Genomic DNA, 22,959 nt, shown 5'->3' with positions numbered 1-22,959 from the left:
CAAAGACGGATTGGTTATAATTTATAAATAGATCAAAGACACTGGACACAGCTTGTCCAAAGCTTTCACTTTGTCAACCAAACAAAAAAACAAGTGATATAAGATGATTGATAGACACACTTGGTGCCAGTACGTACCAGCAGTTTGTGGTTGTGTGTCATCACAAGAAAAAAGACCTACAGAGCATACAGGAATCCAGCGAGTAATGTACCCTGTGTTATGGAACCTTGAAAGGTCTATTGAACAGAACTCATTGTCTTTCAAATTTCCTATCATTTATATTTTCTGGGTCCTGATTAGTTTTATACCAACAGCATTCATATGAAAAGCTCCCCCCCCCCCCCCCCCAAAAAAAAAAAAAAACCCAAAAAACCAACAAAAAACAATTCAACCCATAGAAAACAATGAAAAACTATTGTTATTGAGTTATTGTTATTTAATAAAAACGTTTAATAAACAATGCAATTTGATTTAAATCTATGATCAGCTGCATGGAGCTACTGAGAATGAAATTGAAATTACAATGATTCAAAAATAAAACACTGTCCCATCTCCGCCCTCTTCCCCCCCCCCCCCCCCCCAAATTAAAAAGAAACAAATAAACAACCCCCCCCCCCCCCCCAAAAAAAAAACAAAAACAAAAAACCAAACAAACAAACAAAACGCCGTTGAACAAATGGACAACTTGAATGGAAAAACATAGATCATCTTTGTCTTTTACAAGTGGTTTTAAGTAATTCTACAAATTCAACTGTATGAATGCAATGTGAAGAATGGTTTTTTGGCATCGGTAAACGGTATTATCATAAAAATTTAAACATCATCTGTATAAGTTAGTCTATATTTAGAATTAAGGTAGGAACTATTTAAAAAAAATAAAGATTGTCTCAAAACATGTTTTTTGTATTAGATACCAAAAGTTACATACTTTCTGGATAAAATAAGAACCTAACCCAAGTTAATGCACAAATAATAATAGTAAAAAAAAAAAGAAATACAAAAACAACAGAAGTGTAGAGACAAAACAAACAAATTAAAACAGAGTCTATTAACTAATCTAGGGTAAAATTATATTTAATTTATAAATCTGACTAATGAAGGTAAGAATTGGCATCCAAATCGATTTCACACGACACTATGTCATACATCTTCAAACATTTGCTGCTCCTGGGGTATCAATCAAAGCACTTGATTGGAACTGAAAAGCACAGATGTCAAAAGTAAGAAATTGTTATCAGATTATTGTATATATATATATATATATATAATATATATATATATATAATATATATAAACAAATTATAAAAATATGGGAATTATTACAATCAGATATATGTATACAAATAAAGTCATAAAATATTTGTCAGTATTGACGGTAACAAGAGCTAAGAAGAAAACACAGAAAGGAAATGATCAGGATTAGAGCCCATATCCTCATGGGACAGCAATCTTCCTGACTCAGAGAGAAAGAGAATATACATGTATGACTCTTGTTTGGTCTCTAATTTGTGTCCATTTCTCTAATCTGTGTCAAATCTCAGTTGATTTGCGAATGACAGGTTAGATTACTGTGCTATTTGATGTGCCATTTAGTAGTTTATTTGAAGTGATAGCAGATGGTGGAATGGTATACACGAAGTCTCCTTTTCTTGGTTAATTCACTCAATCCTAGAGATTTTTGCTACTTTTCAAAATTGGAAAAAAATGTATTAAAAATGAGCATGTACATAGATAGTTTAATTCAACTACCATTAACATGTAAAAACTAAAAACATTAGCTTTGATACTACGCCTATAATTTGTCTCAGAAAAATGTAATAAATAGGCATGGGGTAAAAAAGTAACTCGGGTAAACTACGGATATAGTCGGCTTTAGGGCTGAGTGAGTTAAGTGATGGGAGTTATATACACAGGGTTGAATCCAATGGTTTTTCTCTCTCTCCTTTGTACAAGACAAAGTATAAAGAAAACTACAAGACAAAACACACTATCACATAGAAAATCAGTCTTCTTCGACTGGGGATCGAATCTCAGATCCGTTTGCATTTCAAACACAATTTTAGGGTCATGTGGTCTTTTGATTATATATATATACATTTTCACTTCTAATTTTTGCCTGTTTTACGCGACTATTTACTATTTTGACTTCCTCTTGACTCTTATTACTGATACTACTGACATGGTTAGAACTTTTCTGTTGTCTAATTGTCTATTATAAAATCAAAATGCAATCAATTCAAAATGATAATTTTGTTCAAGACTTTTTCAGATCTTTATCTTACGCCAGTACCTGCTCCTTAATTTGTCACAGCCAATGATTGAAAATGTAGAAAATTTCTCAAATACAAGAAGTCAGAAGCAACTGAAGAGCCTTCGTCCTTATACATGGACATAATCGACTATAAGTATAAGTCAATAAAATCAGGTCATTAAACAGCTTTCTAATTTTGCACTTATTTATTCCTGAAAAGAAATTTTATATAACTTGGAAGCATTTAAAATGAGGCAAGAGTAGAACTGGATAGAAAATGTTTACGATTTCTGGATTATCAGACAAGATGAAGGAAATCTGATCAAAATATCAATACCTACACATTATTTTTTAAACTTACAATTATACTTTGTAATACTGTCCTGACACAGTTTCTGGTAACCACCCTGCTTAGTATACGTCTCAAAAGCTTTGTTCCACCAACCAACTAAAGGGCTTCCCTTCTTCACCATAATGGATGTTCCTGTCAACTCACAATGGACCCGTTGGGGGAAAGTCTCCAGGTCTGGGATGTGACCTCTAGGGGAGAAGAGAACATCAGCCTGCAGATTAAAGAAAAATATAAGTAATCTCTGGGCCTTCATTCCGTTATTTGTGGTCATGGATGTCTGATGGTGAAAGTAATAATTTACCTCCATAGCACCCAATTTCCACACATGCTTGGAGGCGTTTTACAAATTAATTTCCTTTAATTGACATTTGTTCTTCATTATCATTCAATATTTCCAATCCCCTGCCGTATTGCACAAGACAAACACTCATATTAACATTTTCCCCCGTTTTTTTCTTCTCTCAAAATATCCCCAAATCCTTGGTACAATGAATATCGATTGTTTGAATGGGATTCAACATAGGAGAAAAATATATGCCCCTGAGCTGACATAAGATCTCAACTAAAAGAAATATAAGTGATTATTAAGAATAAAACAATGACCCCCCTCCCCTACCCCAACAAAATGTTTCAAAAAGGCAAATGATTGGGATATAACATTTTGAGACTAATGATTCTTTCTAAGCCTACAGAGCACATCAAGCCCACCCTTAGAGAGAGAGAGAGAGAGAGAGAAGTTCAAAATTGCCACAATGTCTAAATGATATAGCACCATCATATCTCTCTGGGCTTCTTGAATTGTACACACCTGCTAGAGCACCTCAATCCAAAAATGAATGACTGATTAACCCTTATCGTACGTCGGGGGTAATTTTGTTACCCCAGGCCTTGTTTTTTTTTGCTTTTAGGAAAACGTATAGGGTCTAATTTGAATTTTTCTCTACAATATTTAGCTTAACAAAGTTTTCTGCTCAAACGATTACAAAAAAAATTGCATAACATAGTGACCATTGGCGATTTTGCCATTTTTACAAATGGGGGTAATTTTGTGCCCCCACTTTCCAAAGAGAAAAAAATCCCCTTATATATTCGATTTGTAAGTCAGGAGTAATTTAGTTGCCCCATTGTGGAATTGCTAGACAGTGCTATCAATTATTGGGTACCTACTTACTGTAATGTGGGAAGTTTAGGCTTTCCTGTTTGGTCCTAAGTGAAGATAAGACTTGAACAAATTATAAATACAGTGTAGCATGCTTATAACGAATATTTTTGACAAATTCGTAGTATTGACTACCAACGTTTTTCTTATTTATTTGACGGATATAACAAACTACTGATACATAGGTATCAATACAAATGCAATTTATTTTTTTCTCTTCACTATATCTGTGCTCTACTGTATATCCGAGTCTGAGCCCTGAAAACCATCGTGCCCACCTGAAGCAGTACTGTCAACTGGAATTACTTTGCCTAGTGGTGTGACTTTGCATTGTCATTTTGAACGTATTCAATAGGTAAAGTCACCCACGAGGCCAAGTCACCCCCGTTGCAGGTACATTAAAAATAAATTGTGATGATGATGATGATGGAGGGGAGTATGGTGTTGATGAAGGTGATGATGGTATGGTGTTGATGAAGATGATAGTGGTATGGTGTTGAAGAAGATGGTGGTGGAATGGTGTGGTGTTCGTGATAATGGTGTTCGTGGTGATGATGGTGGTATGATGTGGATATTGATTGAAGTGAGGCATTGATGATGGTGGTGGTGGTGGCACATGCCTGTTATTATCACTGAAGGTCTAATTTTTGCACATCGTGCACATAACCTGCTTTGTGGAGTAGGAGTGTCTACTCCACAAAATTTTTTTGCATGACACACACTCTGTAGTCGTTTTGCAGTCTTTTTTTTTGTAAGCATAAGTGACATCAACCACGTCCACTTTGATTTTGAGGGGATGAAGTTGATGTCTCCAATGGTTCTCTCTTGAGCTGTGTTTATTGTTTGTCTCAGGTATTTTGAGAGGTTTCTCACCTCTCCGCCTTTCTATTTGTGGTCTGGCCAACTCCTTTGCCACATAAATGTTGAAGCTCCCACGATTCACCAAAGATGATACAGTACAGCTCGTGTATATCGGCCTCAGCTGCAATAAAGAGCTGGCTACAACGGGAAATTTGAAAATCCCTGTTCTACGGTCTATGTAATTCATACAAATCATGCATGACTAAAACAGGTAAATATTTATTGAAACACGGCTAGAACGAGGGTTTGAGTTGCAAATTTAGTACCCAATTGAGAAAAACTACGTACTCAAGAAGAAGAAAAGAGGAAAGCACGAATGGCACACAAAGGGAATGGAGATAGGGTGGGAATGTGTAACATCAACATTTCTTTGTGTACTTCACTTCCTGATGAGAGCGAATGCTCGAAACAATATTGTAGAAGTTGATCATAATTATACTTGAAATATTTCATAAATAGCTCCTTTTACCAAAAAGTTGAGCACTATTATAATATTTTATGGATTTTGTTTTTTTAATTTATGTGATCATCACAGGGTATAAAAATCACCCCTGACGTACGAACAGGGATATTCTTTTATTTTTACTATATATTGTCACGGGGTAAAAAAATCACTGTGATGTATAGTTAGGGATATTCTTTTATTTTACTACATTTGCCAAAATTATCAAATTACCCCCAACGTACGATTAAGGGGTAAAAACACGATGTATCATTAGAGTTAATGTTCCAATATGTACACTTTCTCAAGCTGAAAAATCGTTTTCGGGGACCCAAAAGTATGGAAAAAATTAGATAAAGAAATCAAAGAGGCCCACGAGCTCAGTAATTTTAGGCAACTTTTGAAAACATTAGTTTTGTCTATTGACTTAGTATATAAAACACATTGTAGCACTTTATGGATTCTGCGTACTGTATTAATCAATTATTATATTACATTACATGATATTACATTTAGAACAAAATCAGGATAGGATCTTTGAAACTGACAAAACATCTAAAAACAAACAAACAGCCTATAAGCAATTTACTACACTTGCCTTCTTATCAAAAAGTATTTTTTTCGCATCAGGCAGATTTTCAGCAATGACAATATTCTTTACTGTCTTCTTAAGTCGTTCAAGGCACGCAGCATTGGTGTAGGCCCCAGTCAAGTGCGCTGGAATAGTCAATAATTGTACTGTTTTAAATATGCACATGCAAAATTTGAATATTTGAATAAGTCTGAATCATTCCGGCAAAGCACCTGATGGGCCAGGAGAATAAAGACATTATATCCAAGATTAAGTATTTTCAATGTGGAGATATTTCATGTTTTTCAGTATATATACATTCGGACCCATATACATTCATGATTCATAAAACTTAAATATGCAAATCACATTAATCCTTTCAGCAGACACTCATCATCATCATCATCATCATCATCATCATCATCATCATCATCATCATCATCATCATCATCATCATCATCAAGACAACTATCATCAACACAATATTCATTATTGCAATTGTTATTATAATACATATAATAATAATAATAATAATAATAATAATAATAATAATAATAATAATAATGATACTACTACTACTACTACACTACTACTACACTACTACTACTACTACACTACTACATACTACTACATACTACTACTACTACTACTACTACTACTACTACTACTACCACTACTACTACTACTACTACTACTACTACTACTCTACTACTACTACTACTACTACTACCACTACTACGTACTACTACTACTACTACTACTACTACTACTACTACTACGACTACTACTACTACTCCTACTACTACTACTACGACTACTACTATTACTAATAAAAATAATAATAGTAATACTGATGATGATGACAATTATTATTGTTGTTGTTATTATTATTATTATTGTTGTTGTTATTATTATTATTATTATTATTATTATTATTATTATATTATTATTATTATTATTATTATTATTATTATTATTATTATTATTATTATTATTATTATTATTATTATTGTTATTATTATTATTATTATTATTATTATTATTATTATTATTATTATTATTATTATTAATCATCATCATAACCGTATTATTATCTTAAAACCTCTTACTGAACGTGAATTTGGAATAGTCTGAGGCATCTGGGTCAAACTTTGAAGGATTACCCGGTACAACAGTGAAGGTGGAGTAAGACTTAAGATAGGCATCAGTGAAATCAAAGCCATTTTGTCTGTCCAGGGAATTGGCATAACCTGGACATGCGTCAAACCAACCTTCCATTAAGCCTATGAAAGGATAGGACGAGGAAATGGGGGTGGGGTTAATTAAATGATGTATATATAATGGTAGATGCATAAAATTGTGACGAGGTCACGTCCTCAATTTGACTATTTCCAAATAAAAATGGAAGGGCAAGCCTGACAAAATGTTTTTGAATAATATCTTTATGACCTACACAAAAAGAAAATGGCATCAAAACAGAAAAAAAAAAAAAATGACACAATGATTGAGAAAAAAAAGGAAAAGAAAGATATTTACATTTTGCTGAATTGAAGTTAGGGACATTATTTAAAAAATAAAACAACAAAATTTTAAAATAAACACATTCACCACTTACTTCAATATAGAGTAAGTTTCTTTAAATCTAATCTATTGAAATAATTGAGGACATAGAATTGAAATAATTGACCTTGATATTACTTTCAATAGTTTAACAGAAATAAGTAGGCATGATTTCTAAGAATCATATCAACTCCTCGTGTTTTCAGCAAGCACTTAACTCTTACAATTTGCACTACTCACATGAACATATCACAGCAAATAAATAACCAGTTTTATGTATCATTGTATCAACATATAATGAATACACACTTGTTCAGATCTTTATCAACATGTATGCTGGGATGGCTTTGTTGAACTAATATATTCTTATGAGCAAACCATTTGAAATCTGATTACTGCATGCAAATATTTTGCGGTACATTGTTCTCTTCATGAAGGCCAATGAGTTTGAAGCTAAATCAATTAGTTATAAACCTGGTGGAAAGTACTTTGCAACTGATAAGCATCTTATTTAAAGAGCCATTATTGTTATTGTCTGTTTGGCCATTAAGCCAAACCTGAGATCAAAACTCTTGTCCTCAGCCATAAAACCATTAACCAAATTTCTGTGCAATTTATCAGTTCTCTTACAGTCCATAAAAGCACATTATTTGATGCTTTGTTTATTGTTTTTGTCAGGGGGAAAATAGTCAATGTTTAAATGACAATTTTACCTCTTCCAGGGTAATTGATATTCCGATTAGTGAATGTACATTCTGTGAACTCTGCAAGAACAACTTCGCATTTTTTCCCAGCTAAGCCACAAACTGTAGATAAAAGAACATATTGCTGCAGAAATTAACTTTGCCTCCTTAAGTTTTAAAAAACATATTGTATTGAAAATCTATTGAGATCACACCGCTCAAGTGGAAAAAAAATAGAAAAAACAAACAAACAAAAAACAAAAATCAAAACAAAAACAAAAAAAAGTTAAGAAAAACAAACAACAAAGCAAAACAAACTCTCCCTCTACACCCCCTAAAATAATTCAATTTTTTAAAAGGTCATATCAGAAGCTAACCTGACTCTACAGCTATCTTTGATGTCAATAGACAAGACAGTCTAACCACATGACAACCTTGATATGAGATAAGTAATATAACCTGACACTATTTGTTGACTCTATGTACTTTTGTTACTTTGATTACCCTGACATAACATAACATAACATAACATATGGTATAGGGCAAAATAGGATAAAATCCCTTGAATGCCCTTAATATTAATAGTGATGCCATAAATCTATTGATTAAAGAATTCAATAATGATACACATGGTAAAGATAGTATTTCAACTTAAATGTACTTATGTATATGTGGTGTACAAACATAAATCTTTAACCGTGACATCCAAAGCACACACACACACACAAACTCACACACACGTATATAGAAGATATTCATAATAATATAACAATGCATAATATATACATACAAGATTGAAAGTCATGTCAACAGCAGTACAAAAAAGTATTATTCGTCATATGTAAATCTCCCATCATGTAATTCCCTGTCTACTACCACCTTGAAATAATCCATAGATTTTGCATTCTTTGTTTCAAATTTCAAATTGTTCCATTTCTGGACAATACGAATACCGAACCAGTTTTGTCTTATGTTTGTTTTGCATCTAGAGACAAAAATCTTAAACTTGTCCCCTCTAGTAAAAGTAGTATTAGAATATGAAAAAAATCAGAAAAGTGTATCATATCCAGGCCATGTACCAATCTATAAACCTGAATTAAATCCCCACGAATTCTTCTATATTTCAAACTTGGTAAGTCAAGAAATTCTAACCTTTCCTTATACGATAAATACTGTATTGCATAAATCTTTTTGGCAGCTCTCCTCTGTAAACTTTCAATACTAATAGATTGTCTTTATATAATGGGTTCCAGATGCAATTTCCGTATTCTAGAATGGGCCGAACGAGCAATTTATACAAATATAAAAATATGGTTTTATCAAGACTTATAAAGGTTCTATATATTATTCCCATCATTCTGTTTGCATGGCTTACACAATTATCAATATGTACATCAAAATTCAAAAGTGAATCAAAAGTAACTCCCACATTCTTTTCATAAGGCACAACGAAAAGTAGATTTGATATAGAAGTATCGGTAAAATAATTATGACTCGGATTATTTTTTCCTATATGTAATACTTTACATTTCGAAACATTAAAATCCAAATGCCATGTTGTAGACCATTTGAAAAGTGAAAATATATCATTTTGTAGAATGTAGAGTGTTACCCTCACCAAGTTATTTCGTGGGTCCATTAAGCTCTGAGAATTTGACCAATTAACGATTGTCTTGATTGTGTATATACCAACAGCTCCGAGCTACCACAGTTCGATGGACAAGGTATATTATATTATACCTGCTTTGGTCAATGGTCACAGGTGAAGCCAATGACAATGGTTGAAAAGTGGTTAGGTCCGAATTCCTACTGACATGCATCCATTAGTAAGTCAATGTTCCGAGTTCAAATATTCATTGAAATACAAAAATACTTCAAAAATGATGTCTAAGAGTAAATTGGCCACTATTTTTTTTAAAGGATAAAAAATAATAATAAAAAACCCAACTAAAATGATTGTATCACAGTCAATTTTTTATTAGCTCTTTTTCAATAGATTTAACTATGTGGTCTTCATATTTATTGGGATGATATCTATGATATTGAATTGCTACTTGACATGCTCTTTAGAAAGATTATAAAATAATTAAGGATTGCTGGTAAATTCCACATTTCACAAAAATTCTGTACAAATAATAATGCAAAAACTACAACTTTGCGACAAATTAAAAGTTTTGAAGGTCTCATCAATAACCTGTCCCCGCAGTTTTTCGCGGCTGTAAAAAGCAGCAAATTTTTATTTGGCTGCAAAAAGCCGCAATTTTCGCCATTTTTAGGGTAAATTGACGATTTTTTGTTTTAAAACAACAACAAAAGCTATAAAAAATTGTGAAAAGACCGCGACTTTCAATGCTAGCATCCAAAATTGGCACTAAATAACGGACATGATTTTTTCCATGTTTTTCCTTCAAAAATTTTGGATTTTTTTTTTTTTTTTAAATCCATTAGGCCTATATTGAAATATAAAGCAATAATAATAATGCTCAAAATTGGATAGTAAGTAGAGAATACAAATTTAATGTTCCCCCATTGGAAAGTTTCTCTTTCCTTGTGAATAGTTATATTTTTCCTCTCCTTAATTAGTTTTTCAAATTTTGAATTTTTTTATGCGACTGTTCAATTTGATTTCCCAAATTTTAAGAAGCTAAAAAGTTAATAAAATATTTTGATTACTTCCTTCTTTTTTTACTTACTTACTTACTATGGCTATTATTATTATTATAATATGATTTCAACCCATTCCAAATGTAAATAAATTCATTTTAACACGTTGTGACATCAATATTCGACAAAAGGCCCTATTTGTGTCAATTTTTACCGTACATGTTGTTTTAATTATTTGATTTTTGTAAAACTAACTGCAAATTTTTGGCAATTTTTGCTATTTTGATGGCAAATTTTACCAATTTTTAAAGGCAAATTTTGGCGTTTGAAATGGCAAAAAAAAGCGGGGACAGAATAACTCTTGGTAGGACTTCAACTATCACAGTTGTATTCTGTAACCTGTGATAAGAGTAAAACTAAAACACAGAAACTTGGAAGTAGGATCGCAACAATAGCGGCACCAAGAAATCTTGATCCAATAAAAATCTTACCTGCCTGAATGAAGTCCACATCAAAGCCAACTAGATTGCCTTGGTCATCCCTGTAAAATAGGTGCATGATAAATAAGTTATATGATGTAAGACAATATTCACAATAAAAGAGATGAAGTTGATGAATTTTTGTCTAAATACTTTTGTTCTGTATGTAAAAAAAAATACCCAACAGAAAAAGAGGAAACTAACTTATCGTCTATGACAGGGATTAACTAATTAAAATAAGAGTAAAAACAATTCAAAATAAAGAGGTTTTGAAATATTATAAAACAAAATAATGGGTGGATGACCATTGTATACCAATATGTCATTATAGGACAATATTTTTCATAAAATCCATTCAAAATTATAATTTTATTTTAATTATAATTTCTGAAAATAGAAGCTCGGTAATTAAAAAAACCCAACAAATTAAAAAGCCCCCCCCCCCCCCCCCCCCCTCAAAAACAAAATAAAAACAAAACAAAACAAAACAAACAACAAAATAACCCCAAAGAAACACAATACAAAAATAAAACCAAAACAAACAAATCAACCATCTAAAACAAAAAAATGAACACACTAAAACATAACCAAACAAACAAAAAACAAAACAAACGGATAGTCTTACAAGTAGTTGAATGGTTTTCTTCTACCACTGACTGCAAACAACCATGTTTTCTCTGTCTGAAAGAATAAATTGTTGAGGTTCTATTATAAGTATATTTAACTATTTCCTATAGAAGCAACAAAATCTCATTAAGCTGCAGATTTAATTCATCAGTATTTAAAGAACCTTCCCTGTTTAAATGGGTCGATTCCTCTGTTCACACGAGTAGATACTGCATTCCTGCCCAGCTTATTATGATTTTAGTGACACTCAAAATGTGATCGATGTGATGATCGATTTAAGATATTTATGTCAAATGGAAAATAACCCCCCCCCCCCCCCCCCCCCTAAAAAATTAAAAAAAAAAACCCCCAAAAAACCCAATAAAAACCCCATAAAACAACATAATAATGGTTGTGACTGCAAAACATTAGTTAAACCTTACTGGAGCATTATGTGGTACTTGGGAAGTCGTGAGTGTGGAGGTGTTCAAACACTTGAAGGTTGCTGAAATAAAAACAGGTCATGCTCTTTAAAAAAAAATACAACACTACTTTTAGTGCACATCGAATATTAAACAAAATTTTTTAAATGATAACATTTTTTGATTATTCCAAAATTTTCAAACACGCAATTTGCATGTTAAAACAAACTGCAAATAGCAACCCTTGTCACAATTCTATATTATATACTACTACTACTACTACTACTACTACTACTACTACTACTACTACTACTACTACTACTACTACTACTACTACTACTACTACTACTCCTGCTACTACTACCAATACTATTACTACCACTACTAACTACTACTTCTACTACCACTACAACCACTTATGCACAAAGTAATGATATTCAAGGTACCCTATTCAGAACCAAAAAAAAATAATTGTAGGGCCTACAAAGATTCAAACTTATCATATCAATTGAAAAAGCCAACCGCACACATACATACTGTCCAATGATTAACACACCTTGATACTTGACCCCCGCCTCCCGACAGAACTGTGCAAACTGTCCAGATGTTACAAGGCTCTTGTATGCTGTATTCCACCAAGACACCAGAGCGCTACCTTTCTTTGTCATGACCCCTGCCCCTCCTTTCTCACAATGAAGTCTATCAGGAAGGACTTCTAGGTCAGGGATAACTGTTCTTGGTGAAAATAGTACATCAGCCTGATGATAGAAGTAATTCTGTGAATGCCAGAGCTGGGAATTTACAGTCCTTTGAGTCATTTTCACACACAAAAAAAAAACAAATTAAAAAAAAAGGAAAAAAAAAACAACCCCAGAAACCACCAAGAAAAAGAAACACCCCCCCCCCCCCCCAACAAAAAAAAAACCAACCCCAAAAACAAAGTAACAAACAAACAACAACTCCAAAACAAAACATACAAAGCTTCCCCACCCCCAAACAGTAAACTATATTTGAAACTTAGTTTTGGTATGCTCTCTTGATACACCAAGAAAGGAATGAAGGACAACGATAAAAAAAAAAAACATGAAAAGAAAGATGGACATTTAATATTTTTACTTTACGTAGTTAAACTAGCAAAGCGAAAATAATAATAATGATGATGATGGTGATGATGATGATGATGATGATGATGATGATGATGATGATGATGATGATGATGATGATGATGATGCTGATGATGATGATAATAATAATGTAGATATATGATTAAAACCGCATGTAAAAGTATCTAAATGTGCAATACCAACAAATCAGTAATTATTGGTGAGGATTAAATAAAGACTAATGCTTGCAAAGATTTATTGGTAGATATCTTATAAATATGCGATTATTTGAGAATTGAATTAGAAACTTTGTATCATGTCATTGAAGTGTAATATTGTTGCTAATCTTGTACATATTTTAAAACAGTTTTGAATATTCAGATTTGAAATTTCTACTAACTAAAAAAACATAAAAATACCTACAAATAGTTATACACACCATGTTCATCCAAAGATGTCGGTCTGCGCTCGTAAATTGCAAATATAGTGTATTTTTAACATAAGCACCTGATCATTTGGGTTGCATGAAAATTGGACAGAGAAGGAGAAAGGACACACAAGCACGAGTCACAGAAATTTGGGACAGACTTAATTATTTTCCCCTAAAATAGTTGTTTGTTTAACTTTTCTAAATAATTTCTCTAACTTTGAAATGATCAATTCCCTGAGACTATAATCCCTCATCGGCACATTTTGACTTTGACGCCGCCGCATCATTATATACATGTGGGGCTTGTGTAGATAAATATGAAATAGAGGGTGAACCATTCATCTTGATACTAAAATCAGATTATTGTCTGGTGCTTCCATTCTCTGTAGGTGTTTGTATAAAAACAAAAAATCAAAACAACAATTCCCCCCCCCCCCCCCCCCCCCAGACACACATAAAAACGGACATACAACATAATAAGAAGAGACTTAAAGTAACTAATTCGATATAAAATTGTTTTATCAATAAAGGAAGTAGCTAAGTAAAATGGGCATTCAACAGAGGACATTATTATAAAATCTTTTAGCTTCAAAATAATTGATTTTACCTTTTTAGTAGCAAGAATATTTTTAGCATCGGGTAAATTTTCAGCAATAACAATATTGCCAAATTTTTTTCCAAGTCTTCCCAGGCATCTTGCATTGCTGACTGCACCTGACAAATATGCTGAATGTGGATAAAAAAAAGAAAACAATATGTAAAAAAAAAAGACAATTAGAATTAAAATCAGATCTATCTGCTTGTGACTCAACTGCTCTTCCAATTTAGCATTAGGGTCCCTTTAAAAAGTGCAATATAACTAAAAGTAATATAAATCAACAATTTCATTCTGATTTTTCCTGTTTAAAGAAACAGATTCGACTACTGAAACATTTATGGTATGGTGAAATATAGTTAAACATATAAAGTCAAACAATCGATATTGAGACCATTGCAATTTCATGTTATATCTCTGGTGTTATCAACTATAATTATAAGGAAGTATCAATAATTCAAGTGAGCCAAAAAAAAATAAATAAATAAATAAAATAATTAAATAAAGGATGTAAATATCTCAGTTGAAAAAAAACAACAAACTTTTCATTTGATAAGGCTGGCAACCTTCATGTATGTCTTAATTAATTGATTAAATCGTTTTCTTTTAATTTTGTCTTATGCAGTAAAAGAGATTTGTTTGTCTATTTCGATTTTAACATACCTCTTTTGGTCAAAGTATGTTATTTATTCGTAGTTATGACACTTGTTACTAAGTTATATCCCTTATGACTTAAATATAAAAAATACCCATTTCAGGCTTCAATTGTGCAATAGTTCTTGGGCGAAGAATGTGAAAATAAAACACTTAAAAGATTTTAAAATTGGATGTGAAAACAGCGTATGGTTTAAAAAAAAAAGTGTTTCAGAGGTAGTATGGAGATTAGCATTTTGGGATTTTTGAGAGTTGTAGCAAAGATAAAGAAATGAAAAGATTAAACATTGTTTTCAGCTATTTTTTTTTCGAAGTCATTTTCAGTTTAACTGGTTTTCAATGCAGTATCCTTTAATACCATTGTAGTTTCAAAATAATTGTTTTGTACATAATAATTTTAACTCATGCTGACTGTTATTTGAAAAACATTTTACTTCATCCTGCCATGTTAATGGGTAGTACATTTTTAAACAAAGCTCTATAATAGATTTGTTACCAAGACATGCTGGTGATCAATCTTATGAGTGTGAGGTGTGTGTGTGTGTGTGTGTGTGTGTGTGTGTGTGTGTGTGTGTGTGTGTGTTACAGCGTACACAACGACAACAGTTTAGTTGAGACGGGATCCCATTCCTGACACCTGCTGACCCGGTCACGGTGAGCGGTCAATCACCGAGAGGAATTACCTAACGGGGATTGCCGTTTCACTCAATTTAACAATGTTTTGTTTTATTGTCTGTTAGACACCCATATTGAATGAGTTGAAATATCACTACTTGGTATAAAAGTTTATATTTTCTACTTTTACTGTGTGTTTTTTATTTTTTCATAGTATTACTAGATTTCTCAATATAAGTTATCAATGAACGGTAACAAATTACACAAAAAATATAGCGGGTGCAACATTTCAAAAATTAGAGAAAAAAAAACGTTGCTATGGATTTGTCTGAATTTTATGTATTATAAAGAGAAGATGTAAATACTTCTCCTCACAAAAAAACGTATTTTTCCTCAACACAAATATATCCGCTACGAGCATTCAAACTCGTCAGTGTAGTTTGGGGCTGGTCTTTAACTGAATTGCGTTGATGACAAATCGCATTTTATTCATATCATTGATAATGCCGGATGCTCTTTTTTTTCCAATTTTGCTGTTGTTTGGTGACAGGTCTCTGTGCCTTGTTCTCCAAGAAGTCTAAGTCCAAACTTATATTGAGTGATGTGTGGTATGCACTGGTAGTCAAGGAGGTGTTGTTTTGGATTATTTTGTTTGGAAAATATTTTCTGTATGTATCCGTGTAATGTTTTATTGCACTTTGAATATATTGGATCGTGTCTGCTTTGATCGATTTTGTGTGTGAAATAAAGTTGTTTACATGACTATAGGCCTTGTTTATATTGTCGAAAATTAATCCAATACTGCAAGCGTCGTCAATGATGAGTGGGTCGTGGGTGCAGTTCTTTGTTTGTTGGATAATTGTAAGTGTAGACTTTTTCTTGTTAGTATTTGTGGCAGTGGTTGCCAATGAATGATCTGCTGTGGTAAGCCTGTTGTGTAATGCGGTATTCTGTCCAATTCAGAGGCAATAAGACCATCCCTGAGGGTGAGTGGCTCGTGCATGAGATTTGAAAGTCTCTCCTGCGTTTTGGAGTTTGTTGTTATATTCTACTCTGTCGATATCAAACATGCAAGTGCAACCCGTTTCAAGGTTGATTTATTTATTATTAGCGTCTTGGCAATGAGAAAATACAAAGAAGCTAATGAGTCGTGTGTTCACTGTGCTTTATAATGTGTACTTTTTACACATAAATTATGACTGTGCTCCTTGCTTGTCCAATGCCGTGTCAGTCCCATAGACTAAAAGAATGTTATTAGAATAATTTGAACATTTAAATGGTTTCTTGCGGGCACGTTTCTATTTCTGTGTTAAACAAAGCATACCACGACATGTCCTACATAATGAATTCACTGCTTGGTTATGACTTGCAATTGTGTGGTCCATGCTGTAAGAGAAAATTCAAAATTGACTGAGCGATGTAAGCAATGATATAGTGAATTAATGAATAAAATGAGTTTTAAAACACTCTGTATTACTTCTCATATCCATGCATACATAACAGCGTACATAAAATTTGGAAAAAGAAAAACCAAATACTTCACCCAATTTGGTGAAAGAAAGGGGGGGGGGGGGCAGGAAAATTCTAACAAGCAGTTGAGCTAAGTTGAGGCCCAACACACAATGTCATTTAAAATTAAACATTAGCAAGATAATTCAAATTATGCAATTTAAAAATCAAATTAACTCATCATTGAAAAAAATAAAAAATAAAAATACAATTAACAATAAAACCGCAGCGAAATATTACGTTTCAATAACAAGGCTAAAGAGGTAATATCATTATTACCTGACCTACCGCGGAAAAATAATCATTACAAATAATGAAAACTGAAGAGTAAATGAAACTTACCTCATTTCGTAGTAAAACTTGTGCCTTGTGAATCACACCAAAAAAAATTTAAAGTTTACAGCAACGTTTTTTTAGAATCCTGAGGTAATTACAAGTAATTTTATTTAAATGTTATAGAAAAATATGTGAATTTGAATCACGGCTTGTGGAATAAGTACTGGAGATATTGAAATAAAAATTGGACCGATGGAAAGAGGAGGTCTGCGAGAATTCTTTGCATTTGGGTGGAATTGCATCGTCACGCAGATCGTGAGGTTAATTGGTACGGAAATCATCCATTGGTATCACCCAATGCACGTCAAATCTACGTTCTGGGAATTGATATCGGCTGACCGCTGTTGACCCCGGTTACCTGTCGGGTGAGGTTACGTCGGCGCTCGGAACAGCGGGAAACTAAACGGTCAGATTTATAGTGCAGATTAGACGCCGTGGTGTGTGTATGAAAGAATGTGAGAATGTTATAGAGGGGTGCGTATGCACATGGTTGTGCGTGTATGTATGAAGGTGTGTGTGAGTGTGTGTATGTGTGTTTGAAGGGGAGAATTTCAATAGCAATCATTATGTATTCATCTTACACCCAGCTTTTCGACTAATTCTAACATGCTTGAACTTGAAAAATGGAAATTGAAAGGTGCTTTTTTCCAGAAATGAAAAGCATTTCTAAATAAAAAGGGACTTACTAATTGTAAAACCAGAATAATCAGCTAGTTTAGGATCAAACTTTGATGGGTTTCCAGGCAAGACAGTGAACGAGCAAGCTGTTTCAAGGTAGGGGTCTGTAAAATCAAAGGACCCCATTCTATCAATTGAAGCTGTATAACTGGGACACGCATCGAACCATTCTGCCATAAGCCCTGACAATGAGAGACACATTAAAATGTAATCAAGGTTTTTGTTTTCCTGAAATTACAAAAGAAGTTTTTTTTTAAAATTGTATTCTGATGTATTTCCATGACTTCCTCTATATATGTACATAATATTTTACTCATACTTTTTCAAACTTGTTCCTCCATATCATTTTCTGCTTTAATTCGATAACACCACAACACTTCAGCAGTTTACAATGTGTCCTATCGTACTAAAACAGTTGAAGATTAAAGAATCCTGCCATGCTAGGATCCTATATGAAAACAACCTGCATTTATTTTATTTTTTTACCTCTTCCAGCCAAATTAATGTCACGAGAAGAAAAGGCACATTCTGTGAACTCAGCAAGCACCATTTTGCATGATTTTGAGGCTAGCTGACAAACTGTGAAAAAAAGAGACATAAAATCTGACCATTTTCTGTACTTATAATCAGTGATAAATGTGCTCCAAAAGTAAAACAAAAAGGATGTGTAAAACAACGGAAAAATTTTTAAGAAATGTATCAAAGGTACATCAATAAATTTTTATACTTGAACATCTCTGGATATGAATGGTGGATATTGAAATGTAAGATGCACATAATAAGTATTGTCCTAATATGCCGGTGAAATAAAGGATAAAAGAAATACCATTATTAATGCATCCAGATTCAAAACACGGGAATGAATGTTGTATTCTTCTTTTAAAAAAAGACAGAAGCTCACATATAGTTGATGAGTTAGATGTGGTCTAAATGTCTAAAAAAGAGTTAGAATTTATTGTTGAAGTGGAAAGACTGATAATTCTAGTTTAAATCTAAAAGTATCTGGATTCAACAAAAGCACCTTGTATTCTACGATAGCTCATGAGAATCGACAATCAGTCGGACAAACTTATCATGTTGTCTCTGATGTGCAATATATATTCAGTGATTCTTGAGGAAAATAAAAGTTACATTAAACAGTTTACACTCGAGCACGGAAATCTCGAACATGCAAATCTCGAAATCACGGAAATCTCAAACTCGTTACAATTCCCCGTTTTAATCTCTCTATTTTGTGAGTATTGGCAACACGAAAATCTCGAACACTTTCCGAGGCTAACACAGAAATCTCGAACAAACTGGACATTCCCTTGCTGTCAGTTGAATTTTTAAAAAAATTATTATTTTTTTTGCGAATTATTTGTGTTGAACGAAAAAGAAAGATGCAATTGCTTTCCATAGCACTAAGTGTCAGTTATTGTGTCTCATGTACGTGTGGCATATATTATGTGTGTGTGTGTGCATGCTGAACTGAGGGGTAATTGCGAAGCATGTTTGACCATCACCCATCACTTCATCGTTACCTCACTTTATGGTACTTAATTAATCTGAGGTGCTAGTACCATAGCAAAATGACCAGTATCGTTGGGGCCTTGCAGTAGCATTTACATATTAAAATGATACAGACAATTAGGGGTGTGGAAGGTGGGATGAGAGCTGTGTGAGAGCAATGACCTCCCTCTCTCTTTAGCCTGAGGGTGTTAATAGAGGAGTGATAGTGGTTTTAGGTACAGGAATCGTAGGAAATGACGTCGCGTGCTGAGTGTTTAGTCAACAATACGATATGCTGGCTTTGACTTATAATCAAGCACACGCAGTGGGAATTGTCATTCTATTTCTTTAACTGTAATTGAACAAAACAAATGCACTAAACACAACACCAGTGAAAACTCTCTTCATAATTTTGTAAAAGATGGCAGAGAAAAGGAAACTGAATTATCTCACAATCGACTCTTGACAGAGTTCACAATAACAGAGAGTTATCACTATAACACGACTTTTATCAAGAACACCCACATTTACCTCCCTCATATCCTCTGTAAAATACTCAACACAAAAAAACCCGGAAATCTCGAACAAATAGGCCCGGTTCCAACTTGTTCTAGATTTCCAAGCTCGTATATCCTATGTCGTCTGTTGGTGATTTTACATCAACATTAAGAAAATAAAGGAGCTAAAATATGACACCTTGCCTTGTCTGCTGAGTAAGCATTGATATTATTGAAATAGAAATACTTATACATATTTCTGCATTGTGAGCATACCTTTAGAGACTAAATCAACATCAAAACCAACAAGTTGTCCTCTTTCATCCCTGAAAAGTTTTAAACAGAAATAAAAATGAAATTTGAAATAGTTCTCAAGACTAGGTAATATACTGAAAAATAAAACAAACAAAAAACTAAACAGTTTAAAATAAAAAATTAAAAAACAAAACAAATTACGAAAACATGAATCTAGCTCTATGATAAAAAAAAAAAACCCAAATAAAAAAAACAAACAAACAGAAAACAAATCAAAGCTGGTAACATTTGACATATACCAATATCAAAAGAGAAAATTAAAAGGCCTTTACGATAATTGTCTTTCCAATAAGCTACCTGGCAGCATTTTATATAAGATATATAATTACTTTGAATGATTAAATGACCTGTTATTAGATATTAATGAAACTGTCATGACATTTTAATCTAAAAAAAATGTTGACCCTTGAATCGAGTTGTTTGGGATATGAGGTTCTATGCAACATTTAATTAAAACTGACATTTGGAACCTTAGAGATATATTTTTTAAATCTCAGTCATTAATTATCACACAATGTATAAAACTATTTGGTTGTACTCATTGCTGATTTCCATTTTTAAAAAATCAATAGCAAAATGAAAACCTCTTATTCTGATTTAAAATATTTCAAAAATAGTTTTGGAATTACTAATAATAAACAGCTGAATGAATGATAAGAACATTATTCAAATTACATGAAGCTGTATGGCTTCTTCCTCCCATCAACAGCGAACAACCATATTTTATCATCAGCTCTCTGTGGAGAAAAAAAATTCATTTGTAAGTTCATTTCAACTGAATGCAGGAAATATTTCATAGGCTAATATATCTCATTTGCTAAAGACTTAAAAGTGCATCTTGGCTATCTCATATTGCAATCTCTGATCCTACAATAGCTCTGCTCAAAACTCAGACTATAAAAAATACATTCTTTGGCTTATATCACCAAAAAACCCAACAAAAAATATATCGCTCTGCCACTGCCAAAAAAACCCCAAAAAACCCCAACAAAAAACAGGAAATAAACAACAAAAAGACATGAACTATATAGCGCAAGATCCACTAAATGCACTCAAAGCACTTTACAAGGGGTCCCTAGCCAACAGCTACATTTAACAGCTAGGATGAAGCATGGTGCCTGTAAGGCAATATCACAAATTTTTTTATCGACAGACAACCCTGTTAATGACCAAGTACTCATTTTACACCAAGTATGGTGAGAGAATATGAGTCAATTATCTTCCACTCAGAGCAGGACTCGAACCCAGGACCTTTTGATCTGAAGGTGAGTGTCATACCACAAGACCACATCGCCCCATAAAAAACAGAGGGGGTAGGACTATTTCGATATGTGCTCGTGGTTACCCTTGAAGACATTATAGACTGTTGACTGCTATAATAAAATAATCAGTGCAGGTAAATATCATATCTTTAACAAAATATTTGCAATAAACACAAAAAGATAAAAATAAAAAATAAAACAAGCTATATAAAAAAAAGAGCTTTCAGATCAGAAGGTCCTTGGGTTGAGCCTTGCTCGGCGCATAGTTGAGTCCTTGGAGAAGGCTCTTTATTCACATTCTCTCACTGTCTTCAGGTGTAAAATGAGTACCTGGCCGTTAATAGCGTTGTCTCTGTTGGAAAAAGTTGTAATATTGCTTAACAGGCGTCATGTCCCGTCCTACATGTTAAATGTTGTTGTTGGCCAGGGACCCCTTGTAAAGCGCTTTGAGCACATTTAGCGGATATTGTGCTAACTAAAAGCTCATTTTTTCTTGCAGCTTGCGCTGGTGATGAATAAAGTTAAAGAACTGCTGGTGGGGTGAAAAACACAAAGTTTACATAACTGAAATTTTAAAACCCTTTTTTAAAATTGATTCTGAATGCTTGTTGTGATATTCTTGTCTTGCCATTAAGTTGCAACTCCATGCATCGAAGATAATCATGAGTGTGAGTATGGTGAGAACAAAAGAACAAGCCTAGGCTTTTATTTTGATTTTATGAGTAGCGCAGTGGTACGGACTTGGCCCTCGGTTCATGTCAGTGATTTGGCACTTCCTTCCTAAGAAAGGAACATTGTACACATTTCCTCTGTCTGCCTAGTAGTAATTGTGTAACCGATTCTGTTAGATCTGGTGAAATTACTTCCTAATAATCTAGTGTCCTATCCAAAGGGTAGTAAGCAATTGTTACAATCTGTTCAGCACCACAGACACTGGGGAAAACTCAACAACATCTCTGACTTAAAGGTGAATAATAAAAAAAAACTATTGAATTTGAATGTAATTTCAAATTTAATTGACCAAGGCAAGAAGAGCAAAGGTTCCAGTATTTCCTTTCCCAGCTGTTTAGAAAAACAATGAATTCAACATATCAGATTTTAAATTACCCTCTCTTCCTTTTGTTCAAAAGGAGGAAACCGGAGGTGTCAATTCTTTTTCATATTGAAAACTAAACTGAAGCCAGTATTAAACATAGTTGTCTTTCTTTTATTTTTTAAATCTCTGAGAAGGAAAATGATTTAAGCTTTATTGAATGCTGCTATTCCTCTTAACCCTCTCCTTACCAGCCATTTTCAGAATTTTACCCAAATCTTCACACCCACCCAACACAAAAACAGACATATCTTACTCAAACAGAAAAGCAACAAGCACATTCTATACATAATATTGTTCGAAAATATGAGCTCTATTACAGAATGTCAAGTTTTTATAGCTATAGCAAAAAGAAATTAAATCTGGATGAGAAAAGTGACAGCTGCATTGT

General features: G+C 33.1%; 1 protein-coding gene across 6 annotated transcripts in view; it reads right to left on the bottom strand.

The window, feature by feature from the left end:
• Window positions 1-421: 421 nt before the first annotated feature.
• Window positions 422-22,959, bottom strand: part of LOC144972974 (uncharacterized) — a 37,376-nt gene continuing 14,838 nt past the window's right edge. For 3 of the 6 annotated variants that reach the window (XM_078914901.1, XM_078914886.1, XM_078914870.1), the window contains exons 3-16: window positions 20,889-20,950; window positions 20,175-20,224; window positions 18,397-18,489; window positions 17,919-18,092; window positions 14,131-14,249; window positions 12,547-12,748; window positions 12,012-12,073; window positions 11,588-11,643; window positions 10,975-11,024; window positions 7,910-8,002; window positions 6,746-6,919; window positions 5,664-5,782; window positions 2,613-2,814; window positions 422-1,198 (exon numbers count right to left, since the gene is read on the bottom strand). In XM_078914901.1, the coding sequence (XP_078771027.1) occupies window positions 1,176-1,198; window positions 2,613-2,814; window positions 5,664-5,782; window positions 6,746-6,919; window positions 7,910-8,002; window positions 10,975-11,024; window positions 11,588-11,643; window positions 12,012-12,073; window positions 12,547-12,748; window positions 14,131-14,249; window positions 17,919-18,092; window positions 18,397-18,489; window positions 20,175-20,224; window positions 20,889-20,950 (1,479 nt within the window). In that variant the 3' untranslated portion in view covers window positions 422-1,175. The remainder of the gene's footprint in view (window positions 1,199-2,612; window positions 2,815-5,663; window positions 5,783-6,745; window positions 6,920-7,909; window positions 8,003-10,974; window positions 11,025-11,587; window positions 11,644-12,011; window positions 12,074-12,546; window positions 12,749-14,130; window positions 14,250-17,918; window positions 18,093-18,396; window positions 18,490-20,174; window positions 20,225-20,888; window positions 20,951-22,959) is intronic. The other 3 variants (XM_078914879.1, XM_078914894.1, XM_078914911.1) reach the window with 1 other exon arrangement.

The sequence above is a fragment of the Berghia stephanieae genome, chromosome 1 (assembly GCF_034508935.2).
Source record: "Berghia stephanieae isolate SIO BIC M18660-M18661 chromosome 1, UCSD_Bste_1.3, whole genome shotgun sequence".
Classification (NCBI taxonomy): domain Eukaryota; kingdom Metazoa; phylum Mollusca; class Gastropoda; order Nudibranchia; family Aeolidiidae; genus Berghia; species Berghia stephanieae.
The sequence above is the reverse complement of the archived record's forward strand: the minus strand, read 5'-3'. Positions and strand labels throughout refer to the sequence as shown.